The 24699-nt window shown below is 40.4% G+C and overlaps 1 protein-coding gene across 7 annotated transcripts in view; it reads left to right on the forward strand.

The window, feature by feature from the left end:
• Positions 1-2130: 2130 nt before the first annotated feature.
• Positions 2131-24699, forward strand: part of ELAPOR2 (endosome-lysosome associated apoptosis and autophagy regulator family member 2) — a 257866-nt gene continuing 235297 nt past the window's right edge. For 3 of the 7 annotated variants that reach the window (XM_055347595.2, XM_019031798.3, XM_055347596.2), the window contains exon 1: positions 2156-2535. In XM_055347595.2, the coding sequence (XP_055203570.1) occupies positions 2347-2535 (189 nt within the window). In that variant the 5' untranslated portion in view covers positions 2156-2346. Of the gene's footprint in view, positions 2536-24699 lie in introns of all 7 variants that reach the window. The other 4 variants (XM_019031799.4, XM_055347597.2, XM_004045677.5 and 1 more) reach the window with 4 other exon arrangements.

The following is a 24699-nucleotide window of genomic DNA, read 5'->3' on the forward strand; positions in this document are numbered from 1 at the left end:
CTTATTTTTATAAGGAAAGAAGCTGTTTTCAATTTAATAGTCATGTTGTTAGTTCTTTCTCAGATGACAAAAATCATAACATAATTTGACTCCTAAAAATTCCACATGAATTAAAGAATAAAGCATATAAAAAGGAAATAATAAAATATAACAAAATAAGAAAACATAGGCATCTGTATGATTTTGTGGAGATACGCGTACTTCTAGATATAAAAAAGGAAGAAATCACAAAAGAAAATGTTGCTACATTTGAATACCTAAAGATGACCAGCTTCTGCCAGAAAAGCTACCAGAAATAAATTTAAAAGACTACAAAAATGTATTCGTAAGATATACGATAAACATACACAAAGCTTATGAAGATTGCTAACAAATCAATAAAAAATGGAACTTCAATAAAATGGCTAAAGTGTGCCAGTGAAAAATTCTCACACCCTGACGTGAGAAGGAAAAATGCAAATAGCTAGTAGATACATATGAAAAATTACTCAATGTCACTAATGATAAAAATACATTTTAAGAATAATAGCATTTTTCTCTTCTACCAAAATGATAAATATCTGAAGTATTATAATCTAGGGTGATGTGAAATAAATACTCATAAACTGCTGGTAACAATTGCTACAAATATTTTGGAAGGAATTTGTACACTATTCGTCAAAAACTTTAAAACTACACATACCATGTGATCCAATGTTTTCACTTTTAGAAAGGTATCATAAAATATTTAAAGATGCACACAGATTATGTTCCAAGGGCATTCTTTCCAGAATTATTAATAACACTGAATCCTTAAAAAATGCCTAATATCTAATAGTAAATTACATGTATCTAAAGACTAGAAAATATTTTACAATTATTAAAGTTGTGTTGTTGGAGACTTTAATCACTTGAGAAAATATTTATGTTATTAAGAATAAAAATAAAAGCAGGTTACAAATTATTATTCCAGTTTTGCAGTACACACAGAGTTAAAAAAAAAAGCAAGGAAATTCCTCAACATGTTAATACCATTAACAATGTTATCTCTGGGTGGTAGGATCTCTAGTTATTTTTATATTCTTCCTGATACTTTTCAATATTTTTCGAAATGTTTACAAAGAACATATATTGTTATTATAATCAGAATATAGGTGTGATACACAAACCTATATGTGTATACATACACATAAACACACATATACAGAGACTTTCATGTGGAAATTTTGTTAAAAGGACATTAGAGATAATGCCACAAACAAATGCGCCACAGGCCAACTTATAATGAGTGGGCCACGTGGATTTGTCCAGATATTCAATAATCAGAAATTTGGATGCTTCTTTTGAAAAACACAATAACTCACCCATTTACAGAATCTGAGATCAAGAAGGGATCCTGAGATCCTTGCCACTGAGGAAGGCCTTATGTCCATCTTGTTCACCATCACCTAGTTCAGTATGTTTTTGAATGAAAGAAAAAACGATGAGCACCTCAATCATTGCACAGATGGAGAAACTATTTCCTCCAGGAAACACAGGGCTTAATGCCCAATGTTACACATCTCCACAAAATAACACCAATAGCAGCAATAATTACGGCGACTACTACCAACACATGTCACCTACTGTGTGCCAGGCACTCTTCCAAGTGCTTCATGTATATCAGCTTACTTAATCCTCATAATAATCCTACGTGGTGGGTATTATTTTCATTAAATAGGTGAGAAAACTGAGTCACACACCACGTCTACACCTCAGTCCTCTTTCTTCCCCGCCATTTCATGCACACCCTAATCACCTAGAAATTTGATCTGACGCTAGCCAGCATGGATCCTTACAAGGGATGTTCCGAGGGCACATCTGCGTGTTTGTGTGCAATGAGGAAAGTGGCGAGCTTTTGAAAGACCCACCGCCAGAAAACAATGTCCTGATGTCCTGTATTTACTCTGGCTTCATCCCGGGAGCGCCCCTCCCAGTGGGCCACGGGGACCTGAGATAGGCTACTCCACGGGGTCCCCAGCCTCTCTCGCCCTCTAGCGCGAGGCGAGCGCTGCGCAGCCCCTGGGGACCCGCCGGGCTGGGCCGCAGCCCCCGCCCGCGCCACCTGCTCCCCAGCTCCAGCGTCCCCGCCCCGCGTCCCGCCCCCGCGCCGCGCCCGCGCCCCGCGGTCCCTCCCTCCGGCGTGACGGGAGCATCGGCGCTGGCTGCCCGGGCCGCGAGCGCAGCAGAGCTGTCAGCGGGCGGACGGGCAGCGGGTGACGGAGCTGCGAGCCGAGCGCACAGCAGTCGCGGCCCGGGAGACGGAGCTGCCGCCGCACCCCGGGAAAGCTGCCTTGCCGCCGGCCCGCCGACCGCGGCCGGACGAAGATGCTGTTCCGCGCCCGGGGGCCGGTACGGGGCAGGGGCTGGGGGCGGCCGGCGGAGGCTCCCCGCCGCGGGCGCTCGCCGCCCTGGAGCCCCGCCTGGATTTGCTGCTGGGCGCTCGCCGGCTGCCAGGCGGCCTGGGCTGGGGACCTGCCCTCCGCCTCCAGCCGCCCGCTTCCTCCTTGCCAGGAGGTGAGCAGCACCTGGTCCTCTACCTGGAGTTTGCGGGGGGAGGGCGCGGAAGATGAAGGCTGAGACCGGTTCCTGTTTATTTCTGTTTGCCATCCCCTTTTCCTTTGCTTGGAGAACAGGGGCTTTCGTTTGCTTCGAGGGGTGAAGTTGCCCGCCCTGGTAGCTGGCCCGGAGAGGGTGTGTGGCTTCGCTGTCTCTCGGGGGATGCTTTTCTGTCCGCGCTTGTGTCTTTTGGGGGCTCTGCAGGACTTTGCGGCGTCCTTTTTGGACAGCCAGGTTTGAGGACCTGGGGTCGAGGGAAAGATTTCAGGAAGGGGAGGAGACTGGGGAAGCCCCACCAGTGGGATTTGAAGAACCATCTCATCACAGCTTTTCCAGAGAGCCAGACACAGACACCAGAGGATTTCCCGCTCCTCCTCCCCCTGTCTCCACTCCCCTGTCTCTGCAAACGCCTTCGTCCCACTCCTCTGCCCTCAGCTTCCTGATTAAGGCCCTGTGCGTTTGCTAAGCCAATGTATGGTGTCACTTAGCATCCTTCTGACAAAATGTGGATTTGAATTTGGGGGAAAAAAAAAAAAAAAGAGTATGTACTTGGTAGAGAAGAGGCAGGTTGATGATGGAGAAAATTAGAAAAGACAGTGAATATGCCTCTTTTGGGAGGTGCTTTATCACCTGGCTGAAGTATTGCCGCGGTGTATTTTATAGCTTGTAATTATTGTTGTTTTACAGCCAAAAAGGATAGAATATGGGTGATGAGATTTTTATCTGGCTTTTAGAAGAAAGAGACGGTGTGCCAAAAATTTACAGGGGGTGTCATTGGTTCTTGTATTGGGTGTTTATCTTTCCATTTAGTGTTCCAGAAAGTGCATCCTCTTAATGAAAATCAATGAGGGGAAGGAAGCAACATTTCTGACCTACTTTGATTGTGTTGGGAGGATATATGGAATAGATACTGTTTTTAGGAAGATTGTTAGGGCGATGGGTCATTTTAATTAATGTAGCAAAAATAGGTTAGCCAATAGCCCCTCTGGGAAGAAAGGCCAGACCCTCTTGTTTGTGTATGTTGCTCTAACTTCTGAATTTTACCGAGACTTGAATTACAGAGTATCTGTGTTCTAGACATCATCCATCGTCTATGGATTTTCGTCTTTCTCTCCTACGGTACAGGTCCCAGGACAGACTGAAATGAAAGAGAATCGGATCAAAGGCTTGTGTGCGAACACACAGCAATGTCGTAATTGGGGAAATCAGGGCAAGAGCTCAACAAACAGCTGTGTTTAATTTTAGGGCTTTTTAGTATAATGAGCTTAATCTATATTCTACAACTTTATGTATCACCTGGGAATAATCCATTATTCCAGGTTTCCACAGAAAGCTGCTTCTTGGACATCTCAGATTGAACAGTTGTGACAAGATAAACTTTATCCTCCAGCCCCCAACTTCTAATATGCAGAATGTATTTTTCTAAACTGAAAAGTCTTAAGCTTCTGATAACATCGATTCTTAGTGATGAAAATCTGCTTGAAGTAGGCGAAGGTCAGGGTCAATAGAAGTGATGCCTTTGGTCTCTACAACTAGACTAATCTTTTAGATGAACACATGTCCTACACATGTATACCTAGAAAGAAGAGTCTGCGACCTAAAACAAAGATTGAAAGGAGGGGCAGAGAGATGACAGAAGGTTCAGGAAGGCTGGGTTCACTTAATCACAGGTCCTTATTGCATTGGCTTTAGAAATTGCATGTGACTCATCCTTTGAGATCTGAAATTTACATTTTCCTTCTGAAAAATGAGAATAAATAAAATATATAGGAGGACGCTATTGAGCCTGCCTTTGGCTGTATGTTTTTATAAATGTTAATGCACAGATCCATTTATGTTTTTCCTGATGACTGACAAGTAAGAGGACCTAATGGGAGTTAGAAGTTCTTGGAAGTAGAAGAGGCCTAGTGACCTCCCAGGGGTTGAATCTGTTTGATATCTGGTCTAACCAGTGGAGCTAATTTACAGAACTGGTCATTGTTTTTCTCTGACATTGTTTTTAAGAGGAAAGTGGGGAGGGCAAGTTATTTTCAGACTTTGAAGGTAAAGGAATGTTTGTGCTGGGAGTGGGGAAAGGGTATCCTCTCGAGCTCAGCCCTTTCCTCTGAATACAGTTATGGGATTGTGGGCTAAACGCCTGTGAATAAAGACACAGTTAAAGTAACTACTCTGTGTTCACTCCTGCTCGTTTATCATTTTCCACTTTTTGTTAACATTAAAGGAGGCAAATGCCACAAAGGACAGACTATGCAGTGGGGAACAGAGTGAGGGCAGTTAAAGTGAGGAATTTTCAGGCTGAGAGCTAAAACCAACTCTCAATGTGAGAGAATGTTGAGGAGTATAGAAAAAGCTATAGGCCATTTTGAACCTCATTTTCCCCCAGTAGTTTGTGTCACCCTCATTTATTAATATTTTTTATAGAAGTAGTCATGTTTAACAAAGTTACATAAACTCTGATTTTCCTGCCTGGTTTTAGAGGAAAGCAACTAAAGGAAGAGAAATGCAGAGAACTGGCCTGGGAGTCATCCAGTTATAATTGCCTGAGTTCAGAAAAAAGGCCCTTCAAAAACTAGGTTATGGGTAAAAGTTACATTTAGATTTTTGCAGAGGAATGGACTCTGGGGTGAAACTCATAAAATACAGATTCCTTTGTCAGTCTTTGGATTATGGAGTCGAAAGGGGGAGAAAAATTATTGTGTTGGAATGTTCAGCTGGTGATCAGATCAGCAGTGTGGAAGCACACGCACAAACAGGAAGCGATCATTTGGGAGACAGAAATAAAAGGAAAGTCAAAGTGCTGGCAGATGAAGCACAAGAATAGGATGTGACTTTGGAAAATGGTATTCAAAGGAAATAAATGAGGCCTGGACATCAGAAAGTATAGAATTCCTCAGGTTTTTGTATGGGGTGAACTTATAAAAGGTAAATCTTCTTTGGGTTTCTTGGCCTGTGTTTCACTTATAAAATGTTATTAAGAAAACATGACCAATTATTTGTATTATGAGGATGAAATGAGATTAATATAAGATAAAGGAGAAATATAAATGTGAGGGCTGATTATTGCTAGATTAGTAGAGCTAGATCCTGATATTTTGGGAAGAGTCTACAGTGAGACTCCAGAGGTTCCTAGGATAGGCCCATCCAAGACTTGGCATGACATTTTTGACTCAGTGAATAATAGGACTTAATGGGGCTGCCAGAGCAGAAAAATATAAAGGCCAACAGATAATTCAGAGTTGCAGTAAGGTATCAGAAGATAGAAGAGTACATGAGAGTAAAAAGAACAGAACTAATTGGATTATGTCTGTATTATTTACATTTGGTAAATTAAATCACAAAATAGCTGATTCTTAGTTCACTGCTGTAAAATCTTGCATAATGCAGTTCTGCTGTTCTCCCTGACTACTGAATGATGAGTTTTGCTAACAGTTTTTGTTCCACATTCAGTTTATACCATGTGCTAGGCAAAATGTCAGATATGAAATTAGTAATTTAAAGAATATAATTTAATTGGATAAGGATGAGACAGATATGTAAACAAACATTGCAATTAAGTGATTTGAAGCCATGAAAGAAGCAATGGGCCATCATATCTACTGGTGGTGGGGAGGATCAGAAAAGGCCCTATGGAGGAAGTGAATGAGACTTAATTGATAAGTAGGAATTTGTCAAGCAGACAAGGGTCAGATGTGAGTGTAGGCTAGTTTGGGGAAAAGACATTTCAGGTGAAGAGCGCAGATTGAAAAAGGGCAGAAACATGAAACAGCATTGTATTGTAATTGGTTCTAACTGAAGTACAGCATGCAATGAGAAGCTTAATGAGAGATGAATCTGAAAGGCAGGCAGGAGCCTATCATAAGGGACCTTATATCACACTAAGAAGCTGGTCTTCATTTGGTAGGCAATAGGATGCAGTAGTAGGACTTCAAAAAGAGGAGTAGTATGCTTTAGATAGAATTGGCAGTGAGTGGATGCAGAGGGTGAGAGAATGAAATGTTCTAACTTGATTAGAGGATGGTGCCTCTTAACCTCCCTGAGAAGAAATGTGAAGAAGATGGGATAAGGAGCTTGTTCTTTCTGGAAGGAGTGACTTTATGTAGAGCTGTTGAGTAGGCAGTTAGGTATTATTAGGCACTGTTCCTCAGGGGCATGGTGTGGGCTGGTGTGGTGACCTGGGAATAACTTGAATGAAAGACATTGTTGAAATTACTGGATTGGTTGAGATCATGCAGGGAGTGAGAACAAAGTGCTGAAGATAGGACTTGGGTTTTACCTACATGAAAGGGGACAGAAACCGAGGAGTTCACAAAGGAGACATGTAGCAATGGCTGGTAAAGAAGAAATGTGAGTGTGGAGTTGTGGGAAAAAGAAAAGCCTCTGAAGAAGATAGGGCTCATTGTGTGTCAGTTGCCCAATGAAATCCAAATAAGATGACGACTGAAGAGAGAAGATTGAATTTTGTGATTAGGTCACTGGTGCTCAGCACCAGAGTGGTTCCTATGGGATGGTGGAGATGGGTTGAGTGTTAACTGGGAGGTGAGATGGTGGTGATGGAGTAGAATTGTGTTATAGAGCCTTCCTAGATTTGGTAAGCTACTGGGTCTTCAAAATCCATATAAACCACAAGACCTGTAATGGTCATGTTTTTTGTTTCAGAAGTTGATGGGCACAGCTGAGAAACATCCTTTCTATAGGAAGTCCCTGAAGGCCATGGGCTATGGGTGAAGCTGTCAAAGGTTCTACAGTCACACTGTTATTGAAGGAGTTAGTACTCAGCCTCTGTTTTCAAGCAGTTAACGTAACTAATCTTTCCTGTTAATGCCTGTGGAGGTGAATTTTCCATTTTCAGTTCTTATGCCTAGAATCATTTCTCATGTTTTAGGCAAATGCGAGCAAGTATTCACACCATCAATATTTACAATGTAAAACCAAGAGTTGACAGATCTGTGAAGTGTCATATTTTAGCACAAGGGATGGAAATAGCAGAGCATAGTATAGAGTGGCACGTTTTCCTATCATAGTGTCTTCTTCAGCAGAGTCTTGCATCTTATAATAATTCTTTATTGTCAGAAAACACTAGCCACATTTTGGTTGCTTTTCTTTTCTCTTGAAGAAACCACAGATTATTCTCTTTCCTTTTTGCCTTTCATCATGTGTGTTCTATGTAGTATTTCAATATTCAATATGTATATATACATATATTTATTATGTACTTATATAGCAGGTATTGACAATGAATAGATGAACAAAACATAGGCCCCTGCTCCATGGAGCTTTGTAATCTCAGGGGAGTAGGTTTAAAACAAACCACACATCATGCAATTACATTTGCCATAAGTACTTTGATGGAAAATTTCCATATGCAGTGAGAACGAATAGCCATCCTAGTTAGGGGCTGGGAGCAGGTGGATTACCAGGAAAAGATGTTTAAGGTAAGATCCAAAGGATGAGTAGGAGTTAGCTGGATGCAGGTTGTGGGTGATGGTGAGAGAACATCTCTCACAGAGGAAGCCTCCTGATCTAGATCCATCCCTATATCCTATCCTTTCCTGGACTAGTAAAAACAAAGGATCTTTTCTCATCTCTGAATTCTAGTCACAGCCTATTGTTTACTCTCTGACACATATATGCTGTCCCACAAGTGTTTTGCACGCACAGCCCCCCACCCCATATAGATGAATGAGTTGTGCTCTCTCCAAGGGCACCCAGCTAAAGGGGTAAGAAGAAGAATCCATCCATTTCTCAGCATGCTTAGCTATATGTCCTGGCACAGGTCTGCATTTACCTGGAAAAAGGGATACCTTTTTCTAGTTCATATGCCTAGAGGAGGTCACTATTTTCTAAATCACACAAAGGCACCATTTGTTTTACCAGAGGCTTTGAATACACAAATGTTATCTCTCCCCTAGTACATGATATGTTCATTGAGGGCAAGGATTGTATCATCTTATTAGCAAACAGTACTATCTTTTCATTTAAGGCATTTTGGGGGTTTTAAAAATGAGTAAGACATATGTCCTTTTCTTTGGGAGCACTAATCACTGACTTAAAAATATAGTAAGTGAATAGTTTCTGCTTTTTCAGTTATAAACAGGAATTGATCTTTATGGTACATTTAATTCTAATCAACATCTCCTCTTGGTTGTGCCAGATTTAAGACCCTGAAATAAACCCTAGTGGTCAGTTTGGGCGAGGTGGCCCACACCTGTAATCCCAACACTTTGGAAGGCTGAGGTAGGTAAATCGCTGGAGCCAAGCAGTTTAAGACCATCCTGGGCAACATAGCAAGACCCTGTCTCTCCAAAAAAATAAAAAAATTAGCTGGGCATGGTGGCATGGGCCTGTAGTCCCAGCTACTTGGGATGCTGAGGTGGGAGAATTGATTGAACCTGGGAGGTTGAGGCTGCAGGGAGCTGTGATTGTGCCACTGCACTCCAGTCTGGGTGACAGAGCAAGACCCTGTCTCAAACAAAACCAAACCCTGTGATCAGAATATACTGAAGTTGATTCTCAACTCAGTTTACAACTCGAGTTGAAAGTACATTTATTACCCTTATTCAAAATGTTGCTTTTATAAGCTCTTTTCTCTAGGTTAGTAGTCCACAAAGTGAGATCCTAGGACCAGCAGTGTCAACATTAGTTAGGAAGTTGTTAGAAATATAAGTGCTTGGTTCCTGTGCACAACCTACTAAAATGGAAACCCTGGGATTGAAGCCCAGCAAGAACCATTGCACTCAGTATAAAGAAAGGAATTGATATGGTTTGCCTGTGTTCCCACCCAAATCTCATCTTGAATTCCCATGTGTTGTGGGAGGGACCTGGTGGGAGTTAATTGAATCATGGGGGCAGTTATTTCACATGCTGTTCTCATGATAGTGAATAAGTTTCTTGAGATCCAATGGTTTCATAAGGGGGAGTTTCCCTGCACAATCTCTCTTCTCTTGTCTGCTGCCATGTGAGATGTGCCTTTCACCTTCCACAATGATTGTGAGGCCTCCCTAGCCACTGAAACTATAGGTCCATTAAATCCCTTTCTTTTGTAAATTGCCCAGCCTTGGGTATGTCTTTATCAGCAGTGTGAAAACGGACCGATACAGGAATACAGTTTAGTTGCCTGAAATCCAGGGACCCATTTCATTGCTAAAATTCCCTAAACTGTCACCCTAGCTTACTTCCTGCTTCTGCAGGGTGTCTTAGAAACTCCTTAAATAATCACATCAAATGGACCATGAGATTCTCTCATTACCATGAAGTACACCAGCAAGCATTTCTTAATTATCTTTTATATGTCAGGAATTATGCAAGACGCTGGTGATAAAACAGGATTCAGAGAATATTGTCATCATTCTCCAGGAGATCATAGCCTGATAGAAGACACAAATATGGAAATTAATAAAGCACCTCTTTCTGAGATCGACATTAAAATAGAAAAACATGGTAATATTAAGAGAGTATGGTTAGCCTTCTTGGTAAATGTTTTCCAATGTTTGCTACTTATGGGGGAGTGATGTTTACATTTTGGTCCAGCTGCAAAGTAGTGTCTTGTTATAGTACAAGCAGTATTGAAGGTATTTAAGAATCTAATGCAAATGTGAGCCCTGCCACTGGTTTATGTGACCTTCAACAAATTAACCGCTTTAAATCTTTTCTTGTCTGAAAATGGACAGAGTAAAACCTGTCTTATCTATGTTAGAATTGCTGTGAGATCAAGCTAATGCATTTGAAAGCACTTTGTAAATTCTAATGCAGTCGCCAATATCAGTTATTATTCTCATGTAGTGAAGAATAGTGTTTCTCAGGAGGTGCATTGAAGTATGAAAGATCTGGGATATGGGTAGGTAAATTTGTTTACTTACAAAAATATTTTATAGGAGTACTTTTTCTAACTATAAAAGTTACACGTTGTGAAACATTGTACCCAGTTGATTGTTCTGTCATCACTGAAATTTACTTGGCTTCAAGCACCCCAAACTCTCCTGGTTTTTCTCTTAATCCATTGTAATCTCTCTCAGTTTTTGCCAGTTTCTCCTGACATCTTGACATTGCCATGTTCCAGCGATTTATTCTTGGCCCTCCTGTATTTTCTGTCATCCTTACACTCCTAGTGATGTCGGGAGTCTCTTGGCTTTAAATATCACCTACATGTGGATAGCTCCCAAATTAACACTTCCTTTGTGGACCATCCCCTGGAATCCTATCAAGCATAGCCTTGGTGTCACCACTTGTATAAGTACCTTAAATCTGACAGGTACCAAACTGAACTCCTGACATTTTCCCCAAACCTACTCCTTGTATAGTTTTCTCCATTTCGTTGAATGGCAACTCCTTTCTTCTAGTTGCTCATATCTAGAACTCTGCAATCTCCACTGATGTCTTTTCTCCTACATCCTACATCCGTCCTATCAGCAAATCCTCTTCCCAATAGCTGAATCAGAACTTCTCACTTCTCTTGTAATTTCTGGGCCATACCACCATTGTATCTTGCCTGGACTATCACTGTAACTTTCCATCTTGATGTCACAGTGCAGCTCAGAGATAGCATTAAAATATAAATTTAAAACTGTTATTCTTCTGTTCAACACCCTTCTAAGGCTTCATTAATACAAGACTGTATTAGGCCGTTCTCGCATTGCTGTAAAAAAAGTACCCAAGATTGGGTACTTTATAAAGAAAAGATGTTTAATTGACTCATGGTTCTGGAGGCTTTATAGGAAGCACAGTGCTGGCAGATGCTGGGCCTCTAGGGAGGCCTCAAGAAGCTTACAGTCATGGTGGAAGGCAAAGGGGGAGCAGGGACATCACATGGTAAAAGCAGGAGCAAGAGTGAGTGGAGGGGCAGGTACCACATATTTTTAGATGACCAGATCTCGATCTCCTGAGAACTCATTATTGCAAAGATAGCACCAAGCCATGAGCAATCCGCCCCCATGATCCAGACACCTCCCACCAGGCCCCACCTTCAGCATTGGGGATTAAAATTCAACATGAGATTTGGGTGGTGACAAATATCCAAACTATATCAAAGGTCCAACCTAATCTGACCTCCATGAAGCCTCTAATGTCACCTCTTATTACTCTCCCTCTTTTAGTTTATTTTGTGCTTCTATAACAGAATATCATAGATTGGGTAAGTTATAATGAACAGTAATTTATTTGCCTCCAGGTTTAGGAGGTAGGAAAGTCCAAGATCCAGGTGAGGGCCTCCTTGCTATGTCATACCACGGCAAAAGGCCAAGGGCAAGAAAGAAAGAGAGAGAAAGAGAACAAGTGCAAGAGGGGGCCTGAACTCTATTTTATAAGGAAACTATTCCTGCAGTAATGCCATCAGCCATATATGAGGATGGGGCCCTCATGAACCAATACCTCCCATTAGGCCCCACCTCCCAACATCACCACATTTAGGATAAAGTTTCTAACATATCAACCTTCACGGACACATTCAAACCATAGAACTCCCCATTTTTCATTTTGCTTCAGCCAGTCCCAGTCTCCTTGTTCTTCCTAGAATGTGTTATGCATGCTCCTTTCTCAAGGCCTCTGTACTGGATCTTTTCTGCCTGGAACTCTCTTCATTCAGGTATTTACTTGGCTTTGTCCCTCATGCACTTCAGGTTTCTACTCAATTGTCATATTGTCAGTAAGGCTTTCCCTGGCTACCTATTTAAAATTGCAATCCCGGCCAGGCGCCTGTAATCCCAGCACTTTGGGAGGCCGAGGCTGGCGGATCACGAGGTCAGGAGATTGAGAGCATCCTGGCTAACACGGTGAAACCCTGTCTCTACAAAAAAATACAAAAAATTAGCCAGGCATGGTGGCGGGAGCCTGTGGTCCCAGCTGCTCGGGAGGCTGAGGCAGGAGAATGGCGTGAACCCAGGAGGCGGAGCTTGCAGTGAGCCGAGATCAGGACACTGCACTCCAGCCTGGGTGACAGAGCGAGACTCGGTCTCAAAAAAAAAAAAAATAAATAAAATAAAATTTCAATCCCTTCCTCTCAATCTACATTTCATGCTTTTGTTTTTCTCTATAGCCCTTTTAGCATCCATAATAATGTATATTTTAATTATTTATTTGGTTTGTATGACTTCACATTCCCTCAATAAATTGTAAGCTTCATATAGGTAAAAAGACACTACTATATCCCTAGCACATTGAAGAGTGCCTGGCACTTAGTAGATGTTCAATAAATGCTTGTTGAATGAATGTGTAAATTTAATTTTGGGCACATAGGCTGTTTTAAATTTTCTGTTGTATAATCAAAACAGTGTTATAATCAATGTTTGTTATGATCAAAAACAATGCAAAACAGTATCTGGATTTTTAATTAATTGAGATGATTACTTGTAGCAGAAAAGTTAGATTGAAGGACATAAACTGTATACTCTGGACAGCACTGAAAACTGTTATGATCATTACTAATTTGATGGTAAAAAATGCTATTTCATTGGGACAATTGACATTTAAACATTTTTTAATTTTTAACTTTTGTGGGTACGTAGTAGATATATATGTGGTACACGAGATTGTTTTGATACAGGCATGCAATGTGATATAATCACATCATGGAGAATGAGTTATCTGTCCCCTCAAGCGTTTATCCTTTGTGTTACAATTAAGTTACACTCCTTCAGTTATTTAAAAGTGTACAATTAACTTACTATTTGCTATAGTCACACTGTTGTGGTATCAAATACTAGGACTTATTTATTTTTTCTATTTTTTTCTACCAATTAATTATCCACACCTCCCTCTGCAACCCCCCCACTACCTTTCCCAGACTCTGGTAACTGTTCTTCTAATCTCTCTGTCTATGAGTTCACTTGTTTTGAATTTTAGATCAACAAATGAGAACGTGTGATGTGTGTCTTTCTGTGCCTAGCTTATTTCACTTAACACAATTACCTTCAGTTCTATCCATGTTGTTGCAAATGACAGAATCTCATTCTTTTTTTATGTCTGAATAGTACTCCATTGGGTATACATACCACATTTTCTTTTTTTTTTTTTTTCTAGATGAAGTCTCACTCTGTCGCCAGGCTGGAGTGCAGTGGTGCAATCTCGGCTCACTGCAACCTCTGCCTCCCAGGTTCAAGCGATTCTCCTGCCTCAGCTTCCCGAGTAGCTGGGACAACAGGTGCTCACCACCATGCCCAGCTAATTTTTGTATTTTTAGTAGAGATTGGGTTTCACCCCGTTGGCCAGGATGGTCTTGATCTCTTGACCTTGTGATCCACCCACCTCAGCCTCCCAAAGTTCTGGGATTACAGGCATGAACCACTGCACCCAGCCATACCACATTTTCTTTATCCATCCATTTGTTGATGGACACTTAGGTTGTTTCCAAATCTTAGCTATTGTGAACAGTTGTGCAACAAACGTCACAATGCAGATATCTCTTTGATATACTGATTTCCTTTCTTTTGAGTCCATAACCAACAGTGGGATTGCTGGTTTATGTGGTAGCTCTATTTTTAGTTTTGTGAGGAAACATCATACTTTTCTCCACAGTGGTTGCACTAATTTACATTCCCATCAACAGTGTAGAAGGATTCCCTTTTCTCTACATTCTCACCAGCATTTGTTATTGCCTGTCTTTTGGATAGTCATTTTAACTGGGGTGAGATGATATTGTAGTTTTGATTTGCATTTCTCTAATGACTGGTGATGTTGAGCACCTTTTCATATGCCTGTTTGCCACATGCATGTCTTCTTTTGAGAAATATCTATTCAAATCCTTTGCCCATTTTTTGACTAGATTATTAGATTTTTTTCCTACAGAGTTGTTTGAGCTTCTTATATATTCTGGTTAGTAATCCCTTGTCAGATGCAAATATTTTCTCCCATTCTGTGGGTTATCTCTTCACTTTGTTTATTGTTTCCTTTGCTATGCAGAAGCTTTTTAACCAGGTGTAATCCCATTTGTCTATTTTTGCTTTGGTTGTCTGTGCTTCTGTGGTATTGCTCAAGAAATTTTTGCCCAGACCAATATCCTGGAGATTTTCCCCAATGTTGTCCTTTAGTAGTTTCTTAGTTTGAAGTCTTCGATTTAAGTTTTAATCCATTTTGATTTGATTTTTGTATACAGTGGGAGATCAAGGTCAGTTTTATTCTTGTGCATATGGATGTCTAGTTTTTCCAGCATCATTTATTGAAGAGACTGTCCTTTCCCCAGTGTATATTCTTGGTACCTTTGTCAAAAATGAGTTCACTCTAGGTGTGTGGATTTGTTTCTGGATTCTCTATTCTGTTCCCATTGGTCTATGTGTCTGTTTTTACGACAGTATCATGCTATTTTGGTTACTATAGCTTTGTAGTATAATTTGAAGTCTGGTAATTTGATTCCTTCAGTTTTGTTCTTTCTGCTTAGGATAGTGTATCAGTTCTTTTCACATTGATATAAAGAACTGCCCAAGACTGGGTAATTTATAAAGGAAAGAGGTTTAATTGACTCACAGTTCCACATGGCTGGGGAGGCCTCAGGAAACTTAACAATCATGGCAGAAGGTGAAGGGGAAGCACATACCTTCACAAGGCAGCAGGAGAGAGAAGAGTGAAGGAGGAACTTCCAAAGACTTATAACACCATCAGATCTCATGAGAATTCACTCACTGTCACGAGAATGGGATGGGGGAAACTGCTCTGAAGATCCAGTCACCTCCCTCCCTTGACATGTGGGGACTACAGGTCCCTCCGTCGATACATGGGGATTATAATTTGAAATGAGATAGGAGTGGGGACACAGAGCCAAACTGTATCAGATATCTTTGGCTATTCGGGGTCTTTTGTGGTTTCATATAAATTTTAGTATTGTTTTTCTATTTCTTTGAAGAATATTGTAGGTACTTTGATAGGGATTGCATTAAATCTGTAGATTGCTTTGGGCAGTATGGACATTTAAACAATATTCTTCCAATTCATAAACATGGAATATTTTCCCATTTTTTGGTGGCCTCTTGAATTTCTTTCATCAGGGTTCTACAGTTCTCATTATAGAGATTTTTCACTTCTTTGGTTAAGTTGATTCCTAGGTATTTTATTCATGGCTATTGTAAATGAGATTACTTTTTTTGATTTCTTTTTTGGAGTGTTTACTGTTGACATATAGAAATGCCACTGATTTCTGTATGTTGATTTGTGTATCCTGCAACCTTGCTGAATTTTTTTTTATCAGTCCTGATAGTTTTTTTGATGGAGTCTTTATGTTTTTCCAATATAAGATTATGTCATCTGCAAACAAGGATAACTTGACTTCTTCTATTCCAATTTGGATGCCCTTTTTTTCTTTTTCTTATCTGATTGCTCTATCTACGATTTCCAGTACTACGGTGAATAACAGTGGTGACAGTGGGCATTCTTGTTGTGTTCAAGATCTTAGAGGAAAGGCTTTCAGTTTTTCCCCATTTGGTATGATACTAGCTGTGGACCTGTTTTATATGGCTTTTATTACGTTGAGGTATGTTCCTTCTTTCTTTTTTTAAAATATTTTTTATTTATTTATTTTTTATTATTATACTTTAAGTTTTAGGGTATATGTGCACATTGTGCAGGTTAGTTACATATGTATACATGTGCCATGCTGGTGCGCTGCACCCACTAACTCGTCATCTAGCATTAGGTATATCTCCCAATGCTATCCCTCCCCCCTCCCCCGACCCCACAACAGTCCCCAGAGTGTGATATTCCCCTTCCTGTGTCCATGTGATCTCATTGTCCAATTCCCACCTATGAGTGAGAATATGCGGTGTTTGGTTTTTTGTTCTTGCGATAGTTTACTGAGAATGATGATTTCCAATTTCATCCATGTCCCTACAAAGGACATGAACTCATCATTTTTTATGGCTGCATAGTATTCCATGGTGTATATGTGCCACATTTTCTTAATCCAGTCTATCATTGTTGGACATTTGGGTTGGTTCCAAGTCTTTGCTATCGTGAATAATGCCGCAATAAACATACGTGTGCATGTGTCTTTATAGCAGCATGATTTATAATCCTTTGGGTATATACCCAGTAATGGGATGGCTGGGTCAAATAGTATTTCTAGTTCTAGATCCCTGAGGAATCGCCACACTGACTTCCAGAATGGTTAAACTAGTTTACAGTCCCACCAACAGTGAAAACTGTTCCTATTTCTCCACATCCTCTCCAGCACCTGTTGTTTCCTGACTTTGTAATGATCGCCATTCTAACTGGTGTGAGATGGTATCTCATTGTGGTTTTGATTTGCATTTCTCTGATGGCCAGTGATGACGAACATTTTTTCATGTGTTTTTTGGCTGCATAAATGTCTTCTTTTGAGAAGTGTCTGTTCATGTCCTTTGCCCACTTTTTGATGGGGTTGTTTGTTTTTTTCTTGTAAATTTGTTTGAGTTCATTATAGATTCTGTATATAAGCCGTTTGTCAGATGAGTAGGTTGCGAAAATTTTCTCCCATTTTGTAGGTTGCCTGTTCACTCTGATGGTAGTTTCTTTTGCTGTGCAGAAGCTCTTTAGTTTAATTAGATCCCATTTGTCAATTTTGTCTTTTGTTGCCATTGCTTTTGGTGTTTTAGACATGAAGTCCTTGCCCATGCCTATGTCCTGAATGGTAATGCCTAGGTTTTCTTCTAGGGTTTTTGTGGTGTTAGGTCTAACGTTTAAGTCTTTAATCCATCTTGAATTGATTTTTGTATAAGGTGTAAGGAAGGGATCCAGTTTCAGCTTTCTACATATGGCTAGCCAGTTTTCCCAGCACCATTTATTAAATAGGGAATCCTTTCCCCATTGCTTGTTTTTCTCAGGTTTGTCAAAGATCAGATAGTTGTAGGTATGCGGCGTTATTTCTGAGGGCTCTGTTCTGTTCAATTGATCTATATCTCTGTTTTGGTACCAATACCATGCTGTTTTGGTTACTGTAGCCTTGTAGTATAGTTTGAAGTCAGGTAGTGTGATGCCTTCAGCTTTGTTCTTTTGGCTTAGGATTGACTTGGTGATGCGGGCTCTGTTTTGGTTCCATATGAACTTTGAAGTAGTTTTTTCCAATTCTGTGAAGAAAGTCATTGGTAGCTTGATGGGGATGGCATTGAATCTGTAAATTACCTTGGGCAGTATGGCCATTTTCACGATATTGATTCTTCCTACCCATGAGCATGGAATGTTCTTCCATTTGTTTGTATCCTCTTTTATTTCCTTGAGCAGTGGTTTGTAGTTGTCCTTGAAGAGGTCCTTCACATCCCTTGTAAGTTGGATTCCTAGGTATTTTATTCTCTTTGAAGCAATTGTGAATGGGAGTTCACTCATGATTTGGCTCTTTGTTTGTCTGTTGTTGGTGTATAAGAATGCTTGTGATTTTTGTACACTGATTTTTGTATCCTGAAACTTTGCTGAAGTTGCCTATCAGCTTAAGGAGATTTTGGGCTGAGACAATGGGGTTTTCTAGATATACAGTCATGTCGTCTGCAAACAGGGACAATTTGACTTCCTCTTTTCCTAATTGAATACCCTTTATTTCCTTCTCCTACCTAATTGCCCTGGCCAGAACTTCCAACACTATGTTGAATAGGAGTGGTGAGAGAGGGCATCCCTGTCTTGTGCCAGTTTTCAAACGGAATGCTTCCAGTTTTTGCCCATTCAGTATGATATTGGCTGTGGGTTTGTCATAGATAGCTCTTATTATTTTGAAATATGTCCCATCAATACCTAATTTATTGAGAGTTTTTAGTATGAAGGGTTGTTGAATTTTGTCAAAGGCTTTTTCTGCATCTATTGAGATAATCATGTGGTTTTTGTCTTTGGTTCTGTTTATATGCTGGATTACATTTATGGATTTGCGTATATTGAACCAGCCTTGCATCCCAGGAATGAAGCCCACTTGATCATGGTGGATAAGCTTTTTGATGTGCTGCTGGATTCAGTTTGCCAGTATTTTATTGAGGATTTTTGCATCAATGTTCATCAAGGATATTGGTCTAAAATTCTCTTTTTTTGTTGTGTCTCTGCCTGGCTTTGGTATCAGAATGATGCTGGCCTCAAAATGAGTTATGGAGGATTCCCTCTTTTTCTATTGATTGGAATAGTTTCAGAAGGAATGGTAGCATTTCCTGCTTGTACCTCTGGTAGAATTCGGCTGTGAATCCATCTGATCCTGGACTCTTTTTGGTTGGTAAGCTATTGATTATTGCCACAATTTCAGCTCCTGTTATTGGTCTATTCAGAGATTCAACTTCTTCCTGGTTTAGTCTTGGGAGAGTGTATGTGTCCAGGAATGTATCCATTTCTTCTAGATTTTCTAGTTTATTTGTGTAGTGGTGTTTGCAGTATTCTCTGATGGTAGTCTGTATTTCTGTGGGATCGGTGGTGATATCCCCTTTATCATTTTTTATTGCGTCTATTTGATTCCTCTCTCTTTTTTTCTTTATGAGTCTTGCTAGCGGTCTATCAATTTTGTTGATCCTTTCAAAAACCAGCTCCTGGATTCATTAATTTTTTGAAGGTTTTTTTGTGTCTCTATTTCCTTCAGTTCTGCTCTGATTTTAGTTATTTCTTGTCTTCTGCTAGCTTTTGAATGTGTTTGCTCTTGCTTTTCTAGTTCTTTTAATTGTGGTGTTAGGGTGTCAATTTTGGATCTTTCCTGCTTTCTCTTGTGGGCATTTAGTGCTATAAATTTCCCTCTACACACTGCTTTGAATGCGTCCCAGAGATTCTGGTATGTTGTGTCTTTGTTCTCGTTGGTTTCAAAGAACATCTTTATTTCTGCCTTCATTTCGTTATGTACCCAGTAGTCATTCAGGAGCAGGTTGTTCAGTTTCCATGTAGTTGAGCGTTTTTGAGTGAGATTCTTAATCCTGAGTTCTAGTTTGATTGCACTGTGGTCTGAGAGATAGTTTGTTATAATTTCTGTTCTTTTACATTTGCTGAGGAGAGCTTTACTTCCAAGTATGTGGTCAATTTTGGAATAGGTGTGGTGTGGTGCTGAAAAAAATGTATATTCTGTTGACTTGGGGTGGAGAGTTCTGTAGATGTCTATTAGGTCCGCTTGGTGCAGAGCTGAGTTCAATTCCTGGGTATTCTTGTTGACTTTCTGTCTCCTTGATCTGTCTAATGTTGACAGTGGGGTGTTAAAGTCTCCCATTATTAATGTGTGGGAGTCTAAGTCTCTTTGTAGGTCACTCAGGACTTGCTTTATGAATCTTGGTGCTCCTGTATTGGGTGCATATATATTTAGGATAGTTAGCTCTTCTTGTTGAATTGATCCCTTTACCATTATGTAATGGCCTTCTTTGTCTCTTTTGATCTTTGTTGCTTTAAAGTCTGTTTTATCAGAGACTAGGATTGCAACCCCTGCCTTTTTTTGTTTTCCATTTGCTTGGTAGATCTTCCTCCATCCTTTTATTTTGAGCCTATGTGTGTCTCTGCACATGAGATGGGTTTCCTGAATACAGCACACTGATGGGTCTTGACTCTTTGTGCAATTTGCCATTCTGTGTCTTTTAATTGGAGCATTTAGTCCATTTACATTTAAAGTTAATATTGTTATGTGTGAATTTGATCCTGTCATTATGATTTTAGCTGGTTATTTTGCTCGTTAGTTGATGCAGTTTCTTCCTAGTCTCGATGGTCTTTACATTTTGGCATGATTTTGCAGTGGCTGGTACCGGTTGTTCCTTTCCATATTTAGCGCTTCCTTCAGGAGCTCTTTTAGGGCAGGCCTGGTGGTGACAAAATCTCTCAGCATTTGCTTGTCTGTAAAGTATTTTATTTCTCCTTCGCTTATGAAGCTTAGTTTGGCTGGATATGAAATTCTGGGTTGAAAATTCTTTCCTTTATGAATGTTGAATATTGGCCCCCACTCTCTTCTGGCTTGTGGGGTTTCTGCCAAGAGATCTGCTGTTAGTCTGATGGGCTTCCCTTTGAGGGTAACCCGACCTTTCTCTCTGGCTGCCCTTAACATTTTTTCCTTCATTTCAACTTTGGTGAATCTGATAATTATGTGTCTTGGAGTTGCTCTTCTCGAGGAGTATCTTTGTGGCGTTCTCTGTATTTCCTGAATCTGAACGTTGGCCTGCCTTGCTAGATTGGGGAAGTTCTCCTGGATAATATCCTGCAGAGTGTTTTCCAACTTGGTTCCATTCTCCCCATCACTTTCAGGTACACCAATCAGACGTAGATTTGGTCTTTTCACATAGTCCCATATTTCTTGGAGGCTTTGCTCATTTCTTTTTATCCTTTTTTCTCTAAACTTCCCGTCTCGCTTCATTTCATTCATTTCATCTTCCATTGCTGATACCCTTTCTTCCAGTTGATCACATCAGCTCCTGAGGCTTCTGCATTCTTCACGTAGTTCTTGAGCCTTGGTTTTCAGCTCCATCAGCTCCTTTAAGCACTTCTCTGTATTGGTTATTCTAGTTATACATTCTTCTAAATTTTTTTCAAAGTTTTCAACTTCTTTGCCTTGGTTTGAATGTCCTCCCTTAGCTCAGAGTAATTTGATCGTCTGAAGCCTTCTTCTTTCAACTCGTCAAAGTCATTCTCCATCCAGCTTTGTTCCGTTGCTGGTGAGGAACTGCATTCCTTTGGAGGAGGAGAGGCGCTCTGCTTTTTAGAGTTTCCAGCTTTTCTGTTCTGTTTTTTTCCCCATCTTTGTGGTTTTATCTACTTTTGGTCTTTGATGATGGTGATGTACAGATGGGTTTTCGGTGTGGATGTCCTTTTTGTTTGTTAGTTTTCCTTCTAACAGACAGGACCCTCAGCTGCAGGTCTGTTGGAATACCCTGCCGTGTGAGGTGTCAGTGTGCCCCTGCTGGGGGGTGCCTCCCAGTTAGGCTGCTCGGGGGTCAGGGGTCAGGGACGCACTTGAGGAGGCAGTCTGCCCGTTCTCAGATCTCCAGCTGCGTGCTGGGAGAACCACTGCTCTCTTCAAAGCTGTCAGACAGGGACATTTAAGTCTGCAGAGGTTACTGCTGTCTTTTTGTTTGTCTGTGCCCTGCCCCCAGAGGTGGAGCCTACAGAAGCAGGCAGGCCTCCTTGAGCTGTGGTGGGCTCCACCCAGTTCGAGCCTCCTGGCTGCTTTGTTTACCTAATGAAGCCTGGGCAATGGCGGGCGCACCTCCCCCAGCCTCGCTGCCGCCTTGCAGTTTGATCTCAGACTGCTGTGCTAGCAATCAGTGAGACTCCGTGGGCGTAGGACCCTCTGAGCCAGGTGTGGGATATAATCTCGTGGTGCGCTGTGTTTTAAGCCCATCAGAAAAGCGCAGTATTCGGGTGGGAGTGACCCGATTTTCCAGATGCCGTCAGTCATCCCTTTCTTTGACTAGGAAAGGGAACTCCCTGACCCCTTGCGCTTCCCGAGTGAGGCAATGCCTCACCCTGCTTTGGCTCGCGCATGGTGCGCGCACCCACTGACCTGCGCCCACTGTCTGGCACTCCCTAGTGAGATGAACCCGGTACCTCAGATGGAAATGCAGAAATCACCCGTCTTCTGCGTCCCTCACGCTGGGAGCTGTAGACCGGAGCTGTTCCTATTCGGCCATCTTGGCTCCTCCCTCGGTATGTTCCTTCTATACCTAGTCTTTTGATTTTTTTATCATAAAGGGATGTTGAAATTTATTAAATGCTTTTTCAGCATCAATTGAAATGATCTTGTAGCTTTTATCCTTCATTCTGTTGATCCAATGTATCACATTGATTTATTTGCATATGTTGAATTATCCTTGCATCCCAGGGATAAATCTCACTTGGTCATGATGAATGATCCTTCTAATGTGTTGTTGAATTCATTTTGCTAGTATTTTGTTGAGGATTTTTACATCAGTATTCATCAGAGATATTGGCCTGTAGTTTTTTTTATTATGTGTCTTTGTCTGGTTTTGGTATCAGGGTAATACTAGCCTTGTAGAATGAGTTTGGAAGTATTCTCTCCTCTTGTATTTTCAGAATAGCTTGAGTAGGACCGAGATCAGTTCTTCTTGAAATGTTTGGTAGGATTCAGCAGTGAAGCCATTGGGTCCCAGGCCTTTCTGTACTGGGAGACTTTTTCTTGTGGCTTTGATTTCATTGGTATTGGTCTGTTCAGGTTTTGGACTTCTTCCTGGCTTAGTCTCAGTAGGTTGTATGAGTCTAGGAATTAGTCCACTTCTTTTAGGTTTTCTAGTTGGTTGGCATATAGTTACTCATAGTGGCCTCTAATGATCCTTTGCATTTCTGCAGTATCAGTTGTAATGTCTTCTTTTTCATTTCTGATTTTATTTATTTGTATCTTCTTTTTTTCTTAGTCTAGCTAAAGTTTTGTCAATTTTGTTTAACTTTTCAAAAAACTAACTTTGTGTTTCATTGATATTTTGTATTTTCTTCATTTCATTTATTCTGTGATTTTTATTATTTTCTATTAATTTTGGGTTTGGTTTGCTCTTGCTTTTCTGGTTCATTAAGATACATCATTAGATTGTTTATTTAAAGTTTTTTTTTCTTTTTTGATGTAGACACTTATAGCTATAATCTTCCCTCTTAATACTGCTTTTGTTGTATCCCATAAGTTTTGGTATGTTGTGTTTCCATTACCATTTGTTTCAAGGAATTTTTCAATTTTCTTCTCAATTTCTTCATTGACCCACTGGTCATTCAGGAGCATATTGTTTAATTTTCATGTATTTGTATAGTTTCCAAAATTGCTCTTATTATTAATTTCTAGTTTTATTCCACTGTGGCTAGAGAAGCTGCTTGATATTGTTTCAGTCTTTTGAATGTATTAAGACTTATTTTGTGACCTAACATGTGCATTTCTTTAATCACTCATGAAGATCAATATTTTTCGTGTCACTTAGCTTTTTGTATTTCACTTTTTGTGAGATTTCCTATTTAGGTGTTTGCATCGTTATGTATACAAGCTTTTAGTATAATAAGGATAATATATATTTCCCTAGACTTTTTCTTATCTGTGTGTTTTGAGATATGTAATATCCAGAGAAAGCAATTATTTAGTCCCTAAAAAGGTATATGGAATTACTTCCCTTAACATATCAAACTGTAATACATCTTAATTTCCAAAAAGAATGTTTGGTACATAATACCTTATTAAATCATTACAATATATGAAGGCTTTCAGGTGTTTAAGAAAAATATGGAAGCAGCTACAAAGTGACCAAGAATTCTTGCGCTTGGATTGGTATTCTTGGTTCTAAGAGTGTGTTTTAGGTATTTCATGACTATTCATTCTCTGTTACTTCTTTTTCAGTTGCCATTCATATGTTTATTAGCTCATCTAGCATGTATCTCTCTCACAGGAAAAAATTATAGGATAGTCTATGATGATAGTACAGATGGGTTAAGTGCTGTGATGGAGTCATTCACAGGGCTGTATAGAAGCACAGAGAAGAGGCAACTAAATCAGACTGAAGAAACTCTGGTGTCAGAGCAAGTGATGTTTCAGCTGAGTTTGGAAGGATTTATAGTAGTGCTTTACAGGATGCACAGAGACCACCACATCTCAGTCAAAGAAAATAACATGTATAACATCAAAGAGGAATTAAATAATATTATAATTTCAAGGGCCAACTTGAAGGGCACGTGGGTGGTGGTGGCAGAAGTGTCAGAGACTGAAGGTCTTGCGAGGCAAGCTATGAAGCGCTATTAACATCAAATTAGAAAGATTATTCTGTTGGCAAATGAAGGAACATAAAAGAGAAATCACATTGGATGCAGGAAGATCAGTTAGGAGACTTGCCTCTCTCGCGGGGAGAAAATAACTAACAGAACTAAACACATGACAGTATGAATGGAGAGGGAGAGAATAGATGGATTTGACAGCTATTGAAGACATCTTATTTTCAGGAGTCTGCAACCGAGTGATACATTTCAGTCTACCATGACTTATAAGTTTTTGGTCTGAGTAGATGCTGCTGTCTTTTACTGAGATAAAAAAATTGAGAGAAGGAAAAGGAGGAGGTGGTGGTGGGGGCGGGAAACGATGAGTTCAGCATTGGACATCCTGAGTTTATAGTACCCCGGGCACACACAAATAGTGCTCTCCTGAAGACAGGTGGATGTACAGGAGTGCAGCTGAGAGACAACTTGGGAGCCATGAGTACATAAGAGGTAATTGAAGCCATTGATGTTGATGAGGTCACTTAGGTTCTGAGCGTATAGCAAGAG

Source organism: Gorilla gorilla, chromosome 6 (genome assembly GCF_029281585.2).
Source record: "Gorilla gorilla gorilla isolate KB3781 chromosome 6, NHGRI_mGorGor1-v2.1_pri, whole genome shotgun sequence".
Taxonomy (NCBI): Eukaryota; Metazoa; Chordata; class Mammalia; order Primates; family Hominidae; genus Gorilla; species Gorilla gorilla.